We start from the raw sequence: 18814 nt of genomic DNA on the forward strand, positions 1-18814 counted from the left end.
CAGGCTAGGGAGAAAAAAGAGGCATCACATTTTCGGAGAGGAGAAACGTTCAAAGAAAGTCCGACGGCATGGGTGACACTTCACCTGTGTGGTGCTTGATAACAACAAGAACAACAACTGATGGAATAAACTTTTTATTTACTCGCATACATACTTTTCCGCCGCTCGCTTGTCATACCTCCGAGGTACCACTCAATCATCGGGATATTCATCCCGAATGTTGCTCACAAACTCGCCTGCATCGGCATCCCATCGGTTGAAGTATCTCCCCGCCAAGGACATGAGCATGTCGCTCGGCTCGTCTCGCACCACTTCAATGTTCTCCTCGGCCACATATCGTACACTCTTGTCATCAGCCCTAGACGCATGGTCAGCATCATAGACACAAAGCACTTGATAATAGTGCTTTGTCATACTGGCTGGCTGGAGCCGAGCACGAGTATGATCTTCGGGTTGTGAGTTGTCGTACACTATGTTATAAAAGGGCTGCTCTCGACCTCGTGGCAGGTCGTCGACGCGCATTTGCTCGATCCAACGTTGTTCGGCGGAGCAACGTCGATCCCAGCCGACGATGACGCCTTCGTAGTCGTAGCGCTTGTGGCGAAAGTGAGTGCCGATACGGTGTTTGACATTTTTGCAGTCGCCAGTTCGGGGAGTAGGAGCTTTCTTGTTGCGATCATCCATGCGGCGCTCGTTGATCAAGTGAAGCAGGATGGTGTGCTCTCTTTCGCCTTCAAACATTCTCGGAATATACTTTTCAACCAGGTTGATGTCCTCGGGAAAGTGAGCTTGGAAGTGCTCAATCAGGTATGGAAGGCATTGGCGACGGCGATGGAGAGTGCTGGCGCTGTTGTTGTGGTCGCCAAGGATCATCATGGACCAGAGCATACTGTACCACGCTGCTTCGATGTTCGGGCCGGAGAGATGATCGTGTTCACGGTGATGTTCTCGAGCTTCTTGTACGGAAGTCATGATGTTGCGGCCGGTGCGTAGACATAGATCGAGAGATGTGGTGGCAGAGAGATGTTGAGCGTGCTGATGCGCTGGAGCACCCATCTGTAGCAGTCGGAGACGAAGCTGTTCGATGGGAACCTCCTCGTGACTTCTCCACGGGTCCATATGCATGAGCTCGGGCTCGGAATCCTGCATGACCATGACGTGCTTGCCATCCAAATTCATGCCAGAGGGTGCTTCAATGACGGCATGGACGTGCTGCGGGTAGTTGGATGCTTTGGCATTGATTCCCAGTCGTCGTGCGACAGCGCAGTAGATGGCCACGGCTTGAAGGGGTAGGCAAGTGTGCTGTTGGCCGAACAAGGCCATGGATAAGAAGTTGTTGCGCAGAGCGTGATAGTTCTCAGGACCGGCATTGTTGGCAAGCAGACCTGCTGAGCGCAGATACTCGGCCACCAGACTAGCTTTCCGTCGCACGCTCAGATTATCAAAGTCCTGCTCTGCGTAACGCTCACGCACTTGCATTGCCAACCTATCCAGCTCTCGGTCGATGTCGGCAAGGTCTCCATTCTGACCACTCAGCACGAACAGGTCGTATGCACCGAGGACTTCCTCGAGTCTGACCATCTGGCGTTGTTGCAAGCGCATCCACTTCTCCAAAGCGGTGGTGCGATGAATTTGTCCCAGGACGGCATTGGCGTAGTACCGCCTCGCGAGCACGTCCTCTGCATCGTCGGGTGTGTCATTCTTCACTCGGAGCATGAGATCCTTCACATCATAGCCATGAGCAGCAATTTCTTCAGTTCGCGCATATCGGTTTTGCTGGGTCAAGAGAGCGAGGTCGAAGAGCTCGGTGGCCTCTCGATCGATCCTGGCGCGTTCATTGTACAAGACTCGCCATCTAGTCTGGGCCGGCGGCGACAGCAGCTTCTCTTCAATGTCATGGTGGGACTCCCAGTATTTCCATGTCTGCACGCAATGTCGTCGCCACACCAATGGCTCGTAGACGATCTTGTTGCAGCGTCGGGCGGTCGTTCCAAAAGCGAGGGTGGCGGTGGGAGGAAGATAGGCGACGATGGACTCGAGCAGTTCGTCGGGGAGGCGAAAGATTGGAGACATGTTGTCGACAGGTCGCACTTGGATCGTATTGCTGACGCTGGGTGGTGGTGGTGGTGGTGATGATGATGGTGGCATGTTACGCGTACACGTATGTTTCGCCACGATAGATGTGTTGCGATAGCAGTGTAGCACAGTAAGAACGTTAGGTGGTTATCAGTAGCCCACCTGAGCGGAGCGCATGAGAGGGAAATCAGTGGTTGAGGATCGGTACACTAATGTATAGCGGCATTCGCTTAGCACGGACCGAAGCGGGGTAGCCTGGAATTTCTAGAAGCGTGTTTGCGTTGAAGGACAACCTTAAAACAGCACTTGGACCAGTCAAAGGGACTCAAAGCAGTCACAGTATTGGTCAGGCCAGACCGATCAGACAGATATGTCAGATAAGGTGCACATGTTGGTCAGCATTCAGCAGCCATCATCCATCATCCATCATCCATCATCATCGGCCGCCCGTCCGCCCGCGCGCGCCATCAACGACGGGATGGTTCGCAGCGGCGTGGCTTCATGGATGCACAACTTGATGCTCCTAGAGGTATGCTGCCATCTTGCTGATTCAGCGTGATTGACACATGATTCCGATGAAGTTCAGAAGTTCAGATACAGGTAGAGCGATGACAGATAAAGAGGAGAGTATATGTACTACCTGACCTCCTATCTCCCTCCACACAGAGAGAGAGAGATAGACAGAGAGACAGAGATGATGTTCGGCCGATTCAAACCCCCGGCGGATCCCGTTCCATCCGATCCTCCGGCGCCATCCTCCGTTGCCTGTCCCCGCGCCGCGCCGTGCAGTGAGAATAGCGGGCATTGTACTACCTCCTAGGAATAGAGAACAGAGACTGCTGAAGACGGGAGGGAGGAGTGTGGTCCGCTTTGTGCAAGTCAGGACGACGTCATGGTCTCTGCTCACATTCAGCTGTGCGTAAATAATGCGACTTATCCACTCTGCCTCTGCCTGAGACTGCCTCTGCCTCTCCCGCTGTCTCTGCTTTCAATGCTCTGCTGAGTCTGCTTCTGCTTCTGCTTCTGCTCTGCCCTGCACTGCTGTCCTGCTCACACCACCTAACGCTTCTTCCTTGTCTACGGTACACGTGATTGCATTGCCGTGTACTGGAGACCTCCCCTCCTTGCCAAGCTTCGACCTCGACGAGCATCTTCCAGGTTCCCTTCCTCAGGCTTCCTGTCTGCCCGCCCGGTCTCTGCCTTAGCCTTTAGGTATACTTTCTTCTGACACCATGAGTCGGCCTGACGGTGCAGATCTCAAGCGAGTCACTTCATACCAAGCAAGTCGAATCCACACCATAAGTACCTATTTCGAAACAGCGCCGAGGCTGCACATAGTACCTATCTCCTACCGTGCGAGCATCATCTAACAGCGCAATCCTCGCAGTGGCCAGCAGGACACGTCGGACACCTCACCGAGAACCAACGCGCTGCTCTCGACAAGTTCAAGGCGCTCAGTGCCGAACAGGGATACTATGATCCCGGCAATCATCACACTCCCGCCTCGCACGATGACGAAACGATGCTGCGCTACCTCCGTGCGAGAAAGTTTAAGCCGCAAGACGCCCTGAGCCAGTTCAAGGACACCGAAGACTGGCGCAAGCAGAATGAGCTGGACCAGCTGTACGAAACCATTGATGTCGACGAGTACGAGCAGGCGCGCCGCCTCTACCCGCAATGGACCGGCCGCATGGACAAGCGCGGCATCCCGCTGTACGTCTTCGAAGTCGCCAATCTGAGCACCAAGGACATCAATGCACACCAGAATGACGATGACCGAAAGAAGGAGAAAAAGGCCAAGAAGGGCGACAAGGTGGACATCAAGGCCAAGTCTCCCCGCAAGATGCTGCGCCTGTTCGCCCTGTACGAGAACCTCTGTCGCTTTGTTCTTCCCCTCTGCTCAGCAGTGCCCAATCGGCAGGCCACCGAGACGCCCGTCAGCCAGAGTGCAAACATTGTAGATCTCAGCAAGGTGGGCTTGAAGCAGTTCTGGGCCCTGCGAGCACATTTGCAAGACAGCTCCGCCTTGGCTACCGCACACTACCCTGAGACTCTCGACCGCATCTTCGTCATTGGCGCCCCTTCGTTCTTCAACACCGTATGGGACTGGGCCAAAGGCTGGTTTGATCCCATTACTGTCTCCAAGGTCTACGTTCTCAATGAAAAAACTATGCTCTCCGAACTCTCCAAGGTGGTTGACGTGGAAAATATCCCCAAAAAGTATGGCGGCAAGCTGGACTGGAATTTTGGAGATATGCCCTTTTTGGGACCAAACGTGACGGAAGCTCTCCGCTGGAAAGAGGTGGTAGAAGAGAAGGGACACAAGACGCTGCCAAAGGGCCCTATCAGATGGGAGTATGACGCGGATGGTGACTTGGTCGCCATCGCAATTGGTTCCGAGGGAGGGAAACTGAGAAAGCGTGTTTTGGCAGGTTTTCATCCGGATGCTGATGTCGCTACGTTAGCCTTGAGTCCCGGGCGTCAGCATCTGAATCCTGCGAATAGTGCTCTCTTCGCCACTCTCAGTCACCAGGGACGGAAGGCCAGTCACAGTGCAGAATCGACAGCCGCCAACGGATCTGCAAACAAACACTTGGACACCACCGACAACACTGACACTACAAACGTCATGTCAGCAGACAACGTGAACCCACAGACGACCGAGGCTTCTGCCATGCCTCTCGCAAATGGAACGTCTCCAGTACCAACAAATGGCCTCGACAAGTCCTCAGAACCAGTCGCATCGCAATCCATCAACGGAGATAACACTGAAGCCTTTACAGTGCCTTACCGAGATACCCAACACGACATTGCTCACCCACCCGAGGATTCCAGACAAGGCACCTCCAGTACACGAATGGAACAGCAGGAAGGCACTCACGCAGAAGGCCAACTCGAAAACGGCACACCTCAGATTCGCATCGATGGACAGGGTACCAACCATAGCGTGATGGAACCTCGAACGGTGGGCCAAGCACCTAAAGAAACTGCCATCACGAGAGAGGAGGAGCCTCAGCCGACGATTGTGGAACAAGTGCAAGATTATGCCGGACAGGCTCAGGCTGCTGTAGTGAGCGCTGTAGGCAGTGTTGCCGGAGTGGTAGGATTAGGTGGTGCACAGGCTCAAGCTGAAGAGAAGTCAAAGGAGATTGCGGAGCAGGACACTCATACCACTTCTACTGAGATTGATCGGAGTTTGGACAACATGGATCAGGCGCAGATTGAAGAATTTTTGAGGGCGAAGAATAGTTCTGTGCCGGAGAAGTTGAATGGGGAGAAAGTCCAATCTACTACTTCGTGAGAGGGACGACAAGAGAACTTCGTACAGCAGAAGCGTCTTTGGAAAGCACAATAGAACTGAATTCTGCGGTCGCATGCGCGCGACAAGGAAACAGGGCGTCGGGTGAATAATTCCCAATATCTGGACAGTGGGATGGAACATTATTATATCTTGCGAGAGCATCCTGGACATGAGATGTGAACAGTTCATTAGCCGAGGAATTAGAGGCGTACAGTACTGAGCTGTCTGTTCTGTCAATGCTTTTACTTTGGGAAGAAGAAGAAGAAGAAGAAGGAAGACAGGCAAATATCGCAAGGCTTCTCGCAGACTCCAAGTAGGGTCCTCGCGAATGGGTATTCATTCCGTGGATGCGGCCAATAGACCAGCACCACCAGAAGATCTAACAGAAATATGTACATATGGACTTTTTTTCTTTATCTTCTCCCTCTCACCGTTTCTCACTCTCACTCACTCACTCACTCACCCTCTTTCCTTCTCTCTTTTGCCATAGGTGAGTAAAACTTCTCGATAAAATACGAAGTCGGTATACTGATTGCTAAAAGCATGCATCCAAAACTAGACTTTGAGCGCCACTTTAGGCGCTGAGGTACTTTTGAATGTTCAACCCCCAAGGTACCTCCTAAGACCAAATTGCGTCTCCAGAAAATGATACTGATCAAAAAAGGACAGGACCGCACCTCTTCTTCTTCTTCTTCTTCTTCTTCCTCAAGTCCAATCAATCAATCAATCAATCAATCAAGCAACAATTTCACCCTTCTCAGCCTCATCAACCATTTTCCAGCCCAGCCCCTCCCTCTTCTTCTTCTGCTTCTGCTTCCGGTTCTGAATCTTCTGATAAACCCGGACAACAAGAACAAGCAAGAGCAAAAGCTCAAACCCACGGAGCAATTTTCCAGCAGTAGTTAATCCACCTACTATTCCTCTTCGATAATGAGGATGATACAAGGAATCCCCTCCCTCTGAAACCATCATCATCTCATCATCACCAACAGCAGCACCAGCACCAGCACCAACCAAGACATCTCTCTCCCTCTCCCCCCTCTTCCTCTTCTTCATCTTCTCATCAAAAACCCCACACCCCTCAGCCGCAAACTCACACGCCTCCGGATATCCCTCCGAAGGCTCTCCGCCAAAATTCGCTTGCGCCCAGAGAGGCGGAGTTCCATCTTCTGAGGAGGAAGGACTCTTTTTTGCGTCGTCGATGATTGTGATGGGGATGCTGTTGACGGTTGATTGGAGTCCTTTGGCTACCGTGTTGGAGATGGAGCCTGATGCACCCATTTTGATTGGATTGGAGAGGATTGTTGTTGTTGTTGGTGCCTTTGTCTAAGAGTACGGGGAAGCTAGAGTGGAAGTAATTGGTTGATTATCTTACTCTGAGGGGTTGCGGGTCTGGATTTGTGTGATAGAGAGGAAAAGAGAGAGTGGGGGGGAGAAGGAAGGGTGTTGTATATAGATTCCTACGTTAGATTACCTTACGTTACCTTTCCCCTCCTTTCCTTTCCTTGGTAGATTGTGGATACGACGAAGACGAGAGTTTTGAGGTATCAACCAAAGAAAGCAGAGAGAAGAGAGAAAGAGAAAGAGAGTTGCAAATTACAAGTCAGCTGCCTATACATACTTTACTTTACCTGGTACCTATATACCTTACTTTACCTTACCCACTCCATTATATTGCCCAAAAAAATAGAAAATAAAGAACAATATACTCCCTCCTATAGGTAGGTAAGTCCAACCTACCTCCTACTACTCGTTACCTACCTACCTACCTGTACCTACCTGTACCTACCTGTACCTATCTGTACCTCCTAGGAGATACCTACCTGTACCTCCTAGAAGATAACCGACCAACCTTACGACTAAAAAGTCCGTAGTTAAAAACTTTTAGTTTTCTTTTCTTTTTCACTTTTACTTGTATTAAGAGCGGTACCTTCTTCTATCAAAGTAAAGATTTGTTGTGGTTTGGATAGTAAGGTATAGTAAGGTATAGTATAACCAAATTACTACTTTACCTATATAGTAAGAAGAGGCAAGGTCAGGTCAGGTAGGTTATGGACCTTAAGGTAAGGTACCTTACTATTCCCATTCCTCAGGTAGGTACCTAGGTACTGATACATCCAGTCACAATTCTTCCTCATCTCCATCCATCTCGTAAGAAAAAGAAAGAATTTATCCGATTTACTTACCAGGCACGGATACTTTGAGGGGAATTTTTCTCTACACACACACACACACACACACAAACATTTGAATGAGTACCCGGGCAGATCAGGTACGTCGATTGTTCCTTCACCGACTCATGTTCAGCGTGATTGATTCTTCTCCACTATTCCTTTCGTTGCGACGTTGAATCACGCCGACTGAATTGACTGCGCAATACTATCAATACACGACAAGAGAATCGCCGTCGCGGCTTACAGAATCTATGTATACTCGGCCCCTGACCATGTCTGTCTCTGCAAGCAGCCACTACTCCAAATTCCACGCAAAGGGGTATCATACACCAAGTCAATGATAGACACATACATCATCCACTCAAGCCCCACAACGTTCACGCCCAGAAGCACTTTCGGGCGAAAGATGCGAGGACTGCCATTCCGTCATCTGACATTTCGGAGAGCACTTCGTCATCTGACCTCGGTTCATCGTCTAGCGGAGGCTCGGGAGATAAGTAGTTCTACCACGCACATCATATTAGCATGAAAGGCTCACTTGAACAGCCTACCACTTCGTCACTGCTACCTCTCGATTCCGGTCCCAGTGGCCACTGCTCTCCGCTCTGGAGCTGCGAGCACTTATTGTGCTTCGTGGATGGACAGTGCCATTGGTCTGGTCCATGTCTTGCATTTCCACATCAGACACGGCCGGAGGGTCTGGAGCGGCTTCAGGCGCCCGACAAACAGGTTGGATAATATCAGTCTTGCCAGCATCCTGTACATACACCGCAAACGTAGGTGTGCCGTGGTTCCACGTATTGGCCTCGAGAATCTCGTGGATGTTCTTAAACTCCTCCACCTTTTCGTCGTTATAGACCCGCCACATATCGTTCTCGAAGTCGTGAATGTAGATCCAGTAGTGCCCGTGTCCGTAACTGCCTCGATGAAAGAACACTGCAGCAAGACGGTACTTGATTGCCGTGAACTCGCGGAATTGATCCTTTAGCTGCAGCTCCAGTGATGCAATCTCGCCTTCCAGGTCGACCAGACGCGCCATCTGAACTGTGGTATCTTCCAGCACGGCGCTGGCCAGAGTCGGGGGAATGTCGAGGCCTTCGATCCCAATCGAGGCGAGGTCTTCGTTGACACTGGAGACTTCATGGAGATATTGTCCTGCCTCGGCGATAGCCAAGGCTCCGCTCAGGTCTTTCGGCTTGTCGGTGATTTGCGGAGCATCGTTGAGTGCTTTCCTCTCCCGACGAAGAGAGTGTAGCTGCTGACGCCAGGCCCAGCATGCCTTGCGCTTGGCAAGGACTTGTGGGTGAGAGGTATCGACGTACCGATCCAGGTAGAGCTCATCCTCGAGCTTGACGCAGGCTTCCGACTTGAATGCACCCTTCGCTTTGTCGTAATCAATCCGAGTAATGTTGATCTGCAGTAATGGTGGCAATTGCTGTAGAGATTTGTAGCCCTCTGTGATTCCGGCCTCAGTCGTTTCCCCGATGCTCTGCAGGTCAAAGACTTGGTCCAGCACCGTGTAGATGTCCGTGGCCTCTGACGGAGGAGGAATCGTGATCGCCATATCCAGGAGCTCCTTCTTCTTGCCATCAATGCCGCCCTTGACCGAAGTCTCCACCATGCTGTATCGAAACAGGCGTCGCAAACGATCTTCCTGCTCGCCACTCGTGTCCGTCCCTTCGGCCATCATACCGGCTCGGAGCTTGAACAGCACGTCATCGTGGACTTCCGTCACATCCTGCTGTGCCTTGGCCTTTTCCTGTGCCTTCTCCAGGGCCTGTTCGCGTGTGGTGGAGAAGCGACGTGGTGGCAGAGGAGGTGCGACAGCGATGTCCGACAATTCCTCCTTGTTGGGCGAGTCGGGCGGTGTGGGCGGCAGCCCTCCGTTTTGCATCGGCACGTCGGGGTCGTCTTGAAGCGTCACGCTACTGGCATTCGACTCGTGACGCTCAGTACCTTCCGATGCTGGAAGCGTGCTCGTTTCCTCGGGCTCCTCTTCTTCCTCGACATTTCCGAGAACGTTGTTGGTCTTGGCATCATGTGCGGCCTTGGCCTCGCGTACGGTGGATGCAAGCAGAGCATAGTCCTTCATCTCGAGGAATGCTCTGCACACCAAGTCATCTTCGGGCCGTACATGCTCGCTGCGACTCGTAATCATACGCTCGAAGAGCTGCTTCAGGTCCTTTGCAAAACGTTGCCCCCCTCGCACCTCTTCCGTTGATATCTTCCGATGACCGACCCGTTCCTCCTTGGCAGGATACCGCACCGTGTCCAGTGCATATGCCTCGTAGTCGAGAACAATGTCGCGGAGGGGCTTGATACTGAAGTAGTACTGTAAAAGACTGTTGAGGTAACAAGTGTTGCCGTGACTGGTGAGACCCACGGGCCATGTCTCCGACGAGTGTAGGGCCGATGATTCCGCTTCCACTGCGCTCTGTATCACAGCGATGGCTTGCTCTGTCTTCTCGCTTGGGCGATCCGCACGAGCCAGGTCGTAATAAATGATCAGTTGAGACTTGTCCGCGATGCTGCTCCAGGTGTCGGTCACTCCCACCTGGCGCAACGCTTCTTCGATCGACATCTGACATCCGTCTCCTTGACCGTTCAGCAGCCACCCATTCAGCGAGTCGCTTTTCCGCTCCTTGGCAACGACAGACATGGCAGTCCGGGTCAACTCCGCATTCTCTTCCATCTTGGTCGCAGCAAAGATGATCAGGTGCTCGTCGGATGTGTCTCTCGTCGCGCCGTTCCCCAGCCAGTCCAGCGCCTCTTCGTACGTCTCAATGGTTTGCTCTGCAGCTCGTATGAGGCGCTGGCTCTGTCGCGCGTGACCGATCTTTTTGAGAGCAGTCCTCGCTTCGATCTTGGCCTCGGTGCCCGAGTCTGATGTCCGCACGTAGAAGAGATTCAGGATGCGCTCGTCATCTGCGGCTCCGGCATCGCCCGGGGGAATGTCCAGGTATGTGTAGGCGCGGGCCAGATCTCTGCGACTGATGTAGCCTCCGGACTCCAGCAAAACAGCCTTTGTTTGCAGTTCTTCGGTCTGGCGGGTTTCTGCAATGACCTGTAAGCACTCCAAATAGTACGACTGCCGCGCCGGGTCGGCGTCAAATTGCTTGTCCAGGGCCCACACGACAATGGAATCGGCAGAATCGGGTTGTATGCCTAGAGATGCGAAGTATCTGTGTGTTTGTGTGTTGTTCGTCAGTCAGGCTCGGTGCAGAAGAAGGAAAGATGGCACACGAACGGAAGCGTCTCAGGAGACGGCACCTGCCGACGCAGGGCAGAATATCGCGGATCTAGACACGTGCATGATTAGCTCGTAAACACGCCACAGCAGCAGCAACACAACCTGAGTTCAGGGTTAGAGGGCGACTCACATCCTTGTGCGGCCAGTGTCCGTTCCACATCATGATCGGCAGAGGGCCAGCCTTCTGAAGCAGCCGGGTCCGTGAGGCCCGTCTGCGCGGCTGTTTTGGAGAGAAGTGCGCGCAGCTCCATCTCGACGTCCTCCAAGAGCTCGCGCAGGCTGCTTCCGTCCGCATGGAGGCGGGTGTCCAGCATGGGGGGATTGGGCAAGTGCCACACGGCGTCCTGTTCGTCCTGTGCCTCCTATGAATAATGCATCATCAGTGAATGTCAACTGGGTGTAGTCTCCATTCATCACCCGCTTACCACGTATCGGAATCCCAGGCGAGTCAGGAGTGTACTGCAGTCCCGTCCGTATACCCCAAAAGCTTCACCAAAGCGCTTGTTGTCGGCTGGGAACGACCTTCGGCTGTGCTCCGGGTTCAACGAGTCTTTGACATATTTTCTGAGTCTGGACAACACATCTATCGGCGTGGCCTGTTTGAGGCCTTCTCTGTTGGGCTGGCTCGCCAGCATGGTCTCATAGGCTCTTTTGAGACGTTCTGTGTCCGTCAATGCCATTCGCTCCTCCGGTGACAACCTCTGTGTTCTGTAGCCGATCTTCAATTGCGCTCGGCACAAACGAGCCGAGCACTGCCACCCATACTGTATTCGATCGGAGCCCGTGGTATCGACATCTTCCCGCCTAAGGAAGTGGTGCAGCGGGTCTTGGGCAGTGGGACACGGCTGCTCCGAGAAGTCGTAACTGATGTCGATGTCGGCGTGTATTCGACATTTCTTGCAGCACACGGCGAGCTTGTAGCCTTCTCCACTCGCTCTGGCGTCCAGAGGCGGCAAGAGGCTCTGGGAGTGTTTTGTGGTGTATTCATGCTGACAGCTGCCTTGTGGAGGCGCAAGTTGTTGGCCTTCGCCAGCTGGAGGCGTGATACTGGTCAGGAAGGTAGCGTTGCGGTCGCTATTTATCGGGTCGAAGCGTAGGAAGTCGTTTACAAGCTTCGGTGCAGTCTTCCCGCCCGCTATGGCGGTCATGTCCTGTTCGGCGGCGACGGAAGCGAGGTGGTTGCAGGAGCCAGGGTCGAGTGTGTGCGGTCGATGGGAGACGTCGTTTTCGGTGGTGTGGTGTACGGGGGATCTGTTGCAGACGGAAGGTGGATGTTTCAATAGTTGAAGAGCGAGACAAGTGCATCAGCAACATGCATGTAAAGTCAGTTCTCCAGTGTCGTGTAGTGAAGCGTGACGACGTTCGTGACAAGCTCTCACTAAGGTGCGCACTAGTGGTATATTCAGAGTCATTCACTGCTATAGCATACCGTAGGCGAGACGAAAATACCTCCAGGTTCTCTACTCTGCCTCTGCTAGGCTACAATCCGACATCGACAATCACTGGAGTGAAACGGAAGCTGTTTTAATAACCTGAAAGTCCATCTACAAGCTGTATAAGTTCTCCCTGTCCGTGGCTGCAGACATGCTCATATAAGTACCTAAGGTAGGTAATTTCAGGAGGGGGGAAAATCCTTCCAATGCACGTCTTTCACCTCCACCTCCCTTTGACGTCTTTTACGTCTCTTTCACCCCGTTAAGCAATCCGGGCATGCTGCAGAAGTGACGCCCCCACTGCAGGTAAGGCAGTCACAACACTGCATAAAGGTAGAAACACAAACAGATCAACACCAACCACCACAAACACCACCACCACCACTTCCCACTTACAAGTACTTCCCACTTTTCTTCCCACTTTCTTCCAACTTTCTTTCCCCTCACACTCAACATCTCCTCCAACCCAACACTCCTCCCCTCTAAAAGAACCACCACATTCGACATCCCCAACTCCACAACCACCTAGCCACACAACATGGCATCCACAAACCCCACCGAAGAGACCCATTCCCTCCCCGGCCGCAACCCCGACGGCACATTTACCAAAGGCAGTTCCGCCGCCAAAGAAGCCGGACACCTCGGTGGCCTTCACGCCCACCATCTGGAAGAATCACAGGTATGTCAATCCCCGAGAGAGGGACACAGAGAGAGAGAAACCAAGGAAAATAAAAACTCCCCCTTCCTCACTTTCTCACTTATATCCCCCCCACAGGAGCAAAACTCTTCTGTTTCTTCTTCTGCAGGCCGCAACCCAGACGGCACCTTCACCAAAGGTTCCGAGGAAGCCAAGCATGCGGGACATATTGGTGGGTTGCACGCAGCTGGTAAGACGGATGAGAAGAAGGAGGAGGTGAGCGAGTTGGAGGTTCAGACTGGAAGGAATCCTGATGGGACTTTTGTCAAGGGTTCGGAGGCTGCGAAGGAGGCTGGTCATAAGGGGGGATTGGCTTAGGGGTTTCTCTTTCTCTCTCTCACTCTCGCTCCCTCTCGCTTTCTCTGTATTGTCAGTTCATGGTGATGATTGAGAGCGGTGGGATTCTCTTGTTCCCGTCGAAGTGGCGAGGGAGTCTCGTGGATGAGGGATGCATAGGTAGAGATACATGGCTTCTTTCGTGGACCAGTTTCTTGAGATGATATACCTTGCATGCATGAATTGATTCGCTCGCTCATTGCGACTCTCCAATCTATCTATTTCATTTATGATACGTCAAGTGCAATCTGTCTCATCCATTTTTGAGTCCACTTACTTACATATTGCCACTGCAACTGCCTGTAGGTAAACATCATCTTCACCCCCTCTCCACCATCCTCCTCGCCAAAACCGCCGCTCCAAACGCCGCAAATCCACTCGAAGCCAACACCCACGCCGTGGGAACTTGACTCCCCGCCTCCTCGGCAATTCGATACGTCACACTACTCACCAACCCGGAAATTACCTGAGGTAAAGAAATCGCTATATTATGTACTCCTAAGATTGCACCGGATTGACTATCTTTTCCTCCTCCTTCTTCTTCTTCTTCATCGTCATCATCTTCGTCTTCGTCTTCATGATGGTTGTTATGATTGTGATTATTGCAATGATCAGTAGAATTCGAAGCAAAACCCAACTTGGCCGTCTCAAATCCAATCACCGCCCAAGGAACCCATTGTGTAACAGACCAGGGTAAACCCCCCAGGGCAATCAGAATAGTTCCTTGCCATTGGTGCTTGACGAAGAGGGTTAGAAGGAGGAGGATTCCGAGGAGGGGTTGGGTGAAGAGCCAGAGGTAGATGAGGTCGTTTTCACTCGCTGTGGTGTTGGAGCGGATGGTGGTGGTTGGGGAATGGGATTGTTGTTGGTATCTTCTGCGAAAAAGTCGGCTGAGAGAGGGGAGGATGGCGGGGAGGAGGAGGACGAAAAAGAAGCCGACGGAGGCGAAGCAGAGACTTGCTATGGAGCCGGCTTGGGCGAGTTGGTCACCTTCTTCTGCTGCTGCTGCTCCTCGGGGGTTCTTTTCGGCGGCGACGTTGACTGGAAGGGGGGAATCGTTAGCTTAATGTTGTTTGGATGTGATCTTTTTGTTTTCTCTTTTCTTCTTTTTTTTTCAGGACAGGAGAGGGGATAACAACTTACCAAGTTCCCCAATGTACGTCGTATTATAAAACAAAAACGGAAACCACGCCATCCAACTTGCCACTTGCACTTTACATGCCTGTGCAATCTTCTCCGGCAAATCCTTCACCGTCCACCACAAGCGTCGAAAAAACTCCATCACGCCCCTCAAGAATTTCCCCTTTCTTCCCTCCTCTCCCCCGTTCCCCCTCCCCCTCCTCTTCCTCCTCCCATCCTCTTCCCCCACAAACATACAAGTCACCCCCACCGTACTTCCCAACGTCAGCGCATTCAACACAGCCAAACACTGAAACTGCGTCCACCCCAAACCGCTCGGTAGAAAACGATTCAACGACAACGAACTCGCAAAAAAACTCCCGATAGCACTCGCCCCTTGAATCCGACTCGCATACGCCGAAACCCGACTCTGTTCCTCCGGCGGAGCAATATCCACCATGAGAGCTCGCGTGCACGCTTGCACAGGTTGAATAGAAATACTCAACGCAAAAGTAAGAAGGATTGCCGTGATTTTCATTGCGGTTTTCATATCTTCGTCGTCGTTGTTGTTATTATGATTGTTTTTATTGGGTAGGAGGAAATTCATGACTTCTTCTGTCCATGCGAGGAGGAGAAGAAGGAATATTGTCGCGATGGCGCCTAGGAGGATGATGGGTCTTCGACGGCCGAAACGCGTGCGGAGCCGGTCGCTGAGGGCGCCGATGAGAGGGCCGATGAAGGCTCCCGAGAGGGGGATGGAGATGATGATGGCTGCTGTGGAGGATTTGGAGAGGTGGAGGGATTGGAGGTAGGGCTGTTGTTTTGGGGGAAGAGAGAGGGTTGGGGTGTTAGATTTGGTGTTTTTGTTGTTGGGAAAGGATACGATGATGGTGACGAGGCTTGGGGGTTAGGAATGGGGCGAGGGGAGAGGAGAAGAATGAAAATCCATACATACAGCAAGATTTGCCATTATAGTAGAGAAGAAGACTTGAAGACCGCCGTTGATGCATGTGAGAGCGATGATCTTGGGAATAGAAAGTCGTTGTTCGGACGATGTTGCTTCATCAGCGGAGGCTCGGTGGGAGAGAAGAGGCGTTTCTTCATTTTCGTAGTTGTTGATGTTATTGTCATCATTGTTTCTTCTATTTCGTCCATCATCTGGCAACTTGTTAGGGTCGAGAGTATGCATTCTTTTTCTTCTTTTTCTTCTTCTTCTTCTTTGAGTCGTGCAACAATGTGTTCCATGTGGAAGTGAAGTTGCAAGATTAGGCAAAAAGTAAAGTAGAGAGAGTGGTCATGACGCCAACGAAGTTACCGTCTCGAGGCCTCTTTTATGTGATTGGTAGCACATATACAAGGGTATTATACATGGATGAAGTGTATACGAGTCTGACAGATGCCATTTTCCAAGTGTATTGATCAGAGCATGTCGTCAGAAGTTGTTAGAAGCATGTTGTCGGAAGAATGTTGTCAACAGTGTTGAAATGGCTCGGCACTCCAGCTGGATCGGTGGAGCAACCTACCTAAAGCTACATGTACCTCCTAGGAGGTAGTACATGTACCTCTTCGTGAGTGGCCAGTGCTGATAGCAGTAGATTGTCAGATACCTGTAGCTACCTAGCTGGATATCTCTACTCTCTGCCTCAAAATACTTCTTGCATCTTGCTCACTGAGCATATCCAGCCCAAGCTGTTCTAGCGCATGCCTCGCACTCTCATTATTCAAAAACACCAAGCGTTCCGCTTGAAATAGACTGACAGGGTGCCCGCCCAGTCCAGACGCATCACTCTGCGCGTCAGTGGTTGCACTGTCGCCCCAAGCAGCATCTTCGTCGTCGTCCGCACTGGGCTGAACACGTTGGATTTCACCACGTACGGGTAGGCTCAACAGTGTGATGCCCTCCAGCACTCTGCGCATACCGATTCGAGCTTGCCCTGCACCAATGTAGCGGTCTATGGTATTGCATACCGCACCCATATCAGTCGTCAGTTGATTTGCCCCTGCTGTAGAGAATGAGTGTCGGCCTTGAATGATGTTTCCCCAGACGTAGCTGTCAATCGTATGACACACGTGTCGTCCGATCCTTCGGAGTGGCGCTCGTCCTAGCGCTTTACTGAGAAAGGCGAAGTAATCGGCGAGAATATTGATGGCTGGGTCAAGCTCGGCCGAAGTTGCTGAGCCGGTAGAGCTAGAAAGCGATGCCCAAGTAGTGATGGCACTATACGGTCGGAGTGCCTGCTGAACGTCGTATTTCAGAGTCTCGAGAAGAATGTTCTCACTTCTGGCACGGAGCCTCAGATAGCTGGCCGCAGTCTCGTCAAACAAGGCACCCTCCAGACCACCTTCGCTCTCTGCACCCAATGCTGAGCTGGTTTTCTGTTGGATTTCCGACATCCGTCCGCTTTGCTCGCTACCGATATCAACAGCCTGGGCCCGGTTGTGCATCTCATCCCACAGCTCGAGGAAGAAGACGTCGTCACTCCAGTCTCGCATCGCGCGTTCCAGATAATCCGCCGACCCAAAGATTCTGCATAACCTGTCCAGTCCCTTGACACCTTGAACGTCGGCAAGCTGTTCCTTTGTTGCGCTCGCCATAGTGCGGCCCAACGTCGAAGTCATACTCGTGTATGAGTCGAGAGCGGACTGCAAGCGGCGATAAAAAGTGTCGAAGATGTGGATCTGGATCTCCATGAGAAAGTCCATGCGCTGGTGGTAGCTGGAAAGATGGCGATAGCGCTCCGTGATGGTCTCCAAGAGGTCGTTTAAATGCACGGCGGCTTTACTCGGCTTGGTGACGCCTGCATGTACTGCATTGTAATCCAGCTCACCTGCTCCAGGCGCGTCGATGATGGACTGATAACGTGCGAGCGCAAAGTCGCGTTCAAAGGCGAGCCACTGTTTGAAATGGCCACATGAATCCAAGACAAAGTAGGAGAGACCACTCCACAGTACCGATGGCGAGCTTGGCGTATACGAGTACGAGTCTTTGACAATGTTGTCGAAGCGAATGACTTCTTGCACCAAATGACTGAAGAAACTGGGCTGTGATGTGAGCTGTTGTGCCACACTTCGAAGCTTGTCCTGCACCATAGGTAAGAGAGCGGTGATGAATGCGGTGATTGCATCAATGTAGGCTGGCGTAAAAGCCAAGTCTGACCGGCCAAAGTGCTTAAGGAGGACTGGCTGGAGGTTGTCCTGCATGAAGTCGGAGTAGTTGGCGATGAGGTCTGTGATGTGGTTTAGGAAGTATTCGGGCTTGTCCAGTCGATTCGTGGGCTTGTTGCCGGAGAAGTGATATCCAAACCGCTGTTCCAGTGGTACCACGAGCACCTCGAACGGTAACAAAGCTGGCGGGTCACTCGCGCGGCGCTGGTCTGTCCCTTGTTCACGAAGCTCGAGTTCTTGCTTCTGCAAGTCGAGCAATCTGCCGACATTCGTCTGCCACTCGTCCTCCAACGCCAGAGGGATCCGTCCGGTCGCCTTTGGCCAGTTCAGCTTCTTCAATGTGGTTTCCAGGTTCTCCGCAAACGCCTTTCGAATAGTGTTGCGCAGGTCCTCGACACTGGCTTCGATGTGGTCCAGCAGAAATGGCGCTGCCTGCTCCGCGGCTTCATGTAGAGGCTGAAGACTCGACACCAACTGCTGCAGTCGCTGATATGGTCGCAATGCAGCATCGTCGTCTTTGCCCAGCTGCGTCAGACACTCTGCCTTGAGCGCATCGACATCTCTCAGAAGCTCCACAAATCCCGCGGCCACGTCCAGCTTCCGCAGCTTGTCCATGCTCGCCTTGAACTTTTCTGCGGCCTCATCGCTGGTCTCGGACTGGGTGATGATGCGAAGCCTCCCATCGATATCGCTTTGCTCATGTTGAAAGGCCGATGCATGGTCGTTGAGCGATTGCTGGTGCGCTCGATAGTCTTTGGTCGCGTGGTCGTGGGACTTTCGGGCGTCGTCGAGCTGGAGCGGGTTAGATGGGTTCCCTCGTGTGGCTGGGCCGGGCAGTGGGCGTGCATACCTGCTGCTTCAAGAGCTGCTGCTGCTCGTGGACAGCGGCGAGCAGAGAGTCCAACGAGTCCAAGTCGGCGGCACTCTGCAGCTTGTCGTCCAGGTAGTCTTGCACGCGGACATCCATGTTGTCCTCTCTTTCTCTCCTGTCCTCTCCTTCTCCTCTTACAGCTCTGGATGGACGTCGATGTCTGTCTATCGTCCACGAATGGATCAAGCCAGTTTATTCAAACACCTAGTCGTCGTGCAAGGTGTCTGCGATCTGATTGGCTTCCCAAGCGAGACGCGTCGGACGGACTATCTAGACCGCCGTGGAGGGAGGGTCACCGTTCCTATCCATTACTCGATCCACCTCATCAATCCATCTCAGCGGTGCGACAGTGGTGCATGTTGCGTGACCTTTTGTCTACGCTTGTAGACAAG

At 52.4% G+C, this 18814-nt stretch overlaps 7 protein-coding genes across 7 annotated transcripts; 2 read left to right on the forward strand and 5 right to left on the reverse strand.

Annotated features, from left to right (window-relative positions):
• Nucleotides 1-158: 158 nt before the first annotated feature.
• SEPMUDRAFT_73553 (F-box only protein) lies at nt 159-2073 on the reverse strand (the record flags this gene model as incomplete). Its single annotated transcript, XM_016910030.1, has 2 exons — nt 159-358; nt 470-2073. 2 exons carry the CDS (start codon nt 2071-2073, stop codon nt 193-195), a joined length of 1770 nt encoding a protein of 589 aa, XP_016757203.1. The 3' UTR covers nt 159-192.
• A 975-nt stretch (nt 2074-3048) lies between these two features.
• On the forward strand, nt 3049-5781 carry SEPMUDRAFT_151923 (CRAL/TRIO domain-containing protein). The gene is made up of 2 exons (XM_016907127.1): nt 3049-3356; nt 3464-5781. The coding sequence occupies exons 1-2, from the start codon at nt 3309-3311 to the stop codon at nt 5375-5377; spliced, it is 1962 nt and encodes a 653-aa protein (XP_016757204.1). The 5' UTR covers nt 3049-3308; the 3' UTR covers nt 5378-5781.
• Nucleotides 5782-6112: 331 nt separating this feature from the next.
• On the reverse strand, nt 6113-6658 carry SEPMUDRAFT_120968 (uncharacterized protein; the record flags this gene model as incomplete). The annotated part of the gene is made up of 1 exon (XM_016901650.1): nt 6113-6658. The coding sequence occupies one exon, from the start codon at nt 6656-6658 to the stop codon at nt 6113-6115; it is 546 nt and encodes a 181-aa protein (XP_016757205.1).
• A 996-nt stretch (nt 6659-7654) lies between these two features.
• Nucleotides 7655-12070, reverse strand: SEPMUDRAFT_73560 (cysteine proteinase). Its single transcript, XM_016910031.1, has 4 exons — nt 11227-12070; nt 10932-11163; nt 10799-10850; nt 7655-10733 (listed from the first exon to the last, which is right to left on the reverse strand). Exons 1-4 carry the CDS (start codon nt 11947-11949, stop codon nt 8099-8101), a joined length of 3642 nt encoding a protein of 1213 aa, XP_016757206.1. The 5' UTR covers nt 11950-12070; the 3' UTR covers nt 7655-8098.
• A 655-nt stretch (nt 12071-12725) lies between these two features.
• SEPMUDRAFT_151924 (uncharacterized protein) lies at nt 12726-14031 on the forward strand. The gene is made up of 2 exons (XM_016907128.1): nt 12726-12913; nt 13010-14031. Exons 1-2 carry the CDS (start codon nt 12773-12775, stop codon nt 13247-13249), a joined length of 381 nt encoding a protein of 126 aa, XP_016757207.1. The 5' UTR covers nt 12726-12772; the 3' UTR covers nt 13250-14031.
• On the reverse strand, nt 13587-15575 carry SEPMUDRAFT_136396 (MFS general substrate transporter; the record flags this gene model as incomplete). Its single annotated transcript, XM_016902773.1, has 3 exons — nt 13587-14308; nt 14411-15200; nt 15342-15575. The coding sequence occupies 3 exons, from the start codon at nt 15573-15575 to the stop codon at nt 13587-13589; spliced, it is 1746 nt and encodes a 581-aa protein (XP_016757208.1).
• Nucleotides 15576-15602: 27 nt separating this feature from the next.
• Nucleotides 15603-18593, reverse strand: SEPMUDRAFT_151925 (RINT1_TIP1-domain-containing protein). The gene is made up of 2 exons (XM_016907129.1): nt 18402-18593; nt 15603-18343 (listed from the first exon to the last, which is right to left on the reverse strand). The coding sequence occupies exons 1-2, from the start codon at nt 18516-18518 to the stop codon at nt 16004-16006; spliced, it is 2457 nt and encodes an 818-aa protein (XP_016757209.1). The 5' UTR covers nt 18519-18593; the 3' UTR covers nt 15603-16003.
• Nucleotides 18594-18814: the final 221 nt, after the last annotated feature.

This window comes from Sphaerulina musiva (genome assembly GCF_000320565.1).
Source record: "Sphaerulina musiva SO2202 unplaced genomic scaffold SEPMUscaffold_11, whole genome shotgun sequence".
NCBI lineage: Eukaryota > Fungi > Ascomycota > Dothideomycetes > Mycosphaerellales > Mycosphaerellaceae > Sphaerulina > Sphaerulina musiva.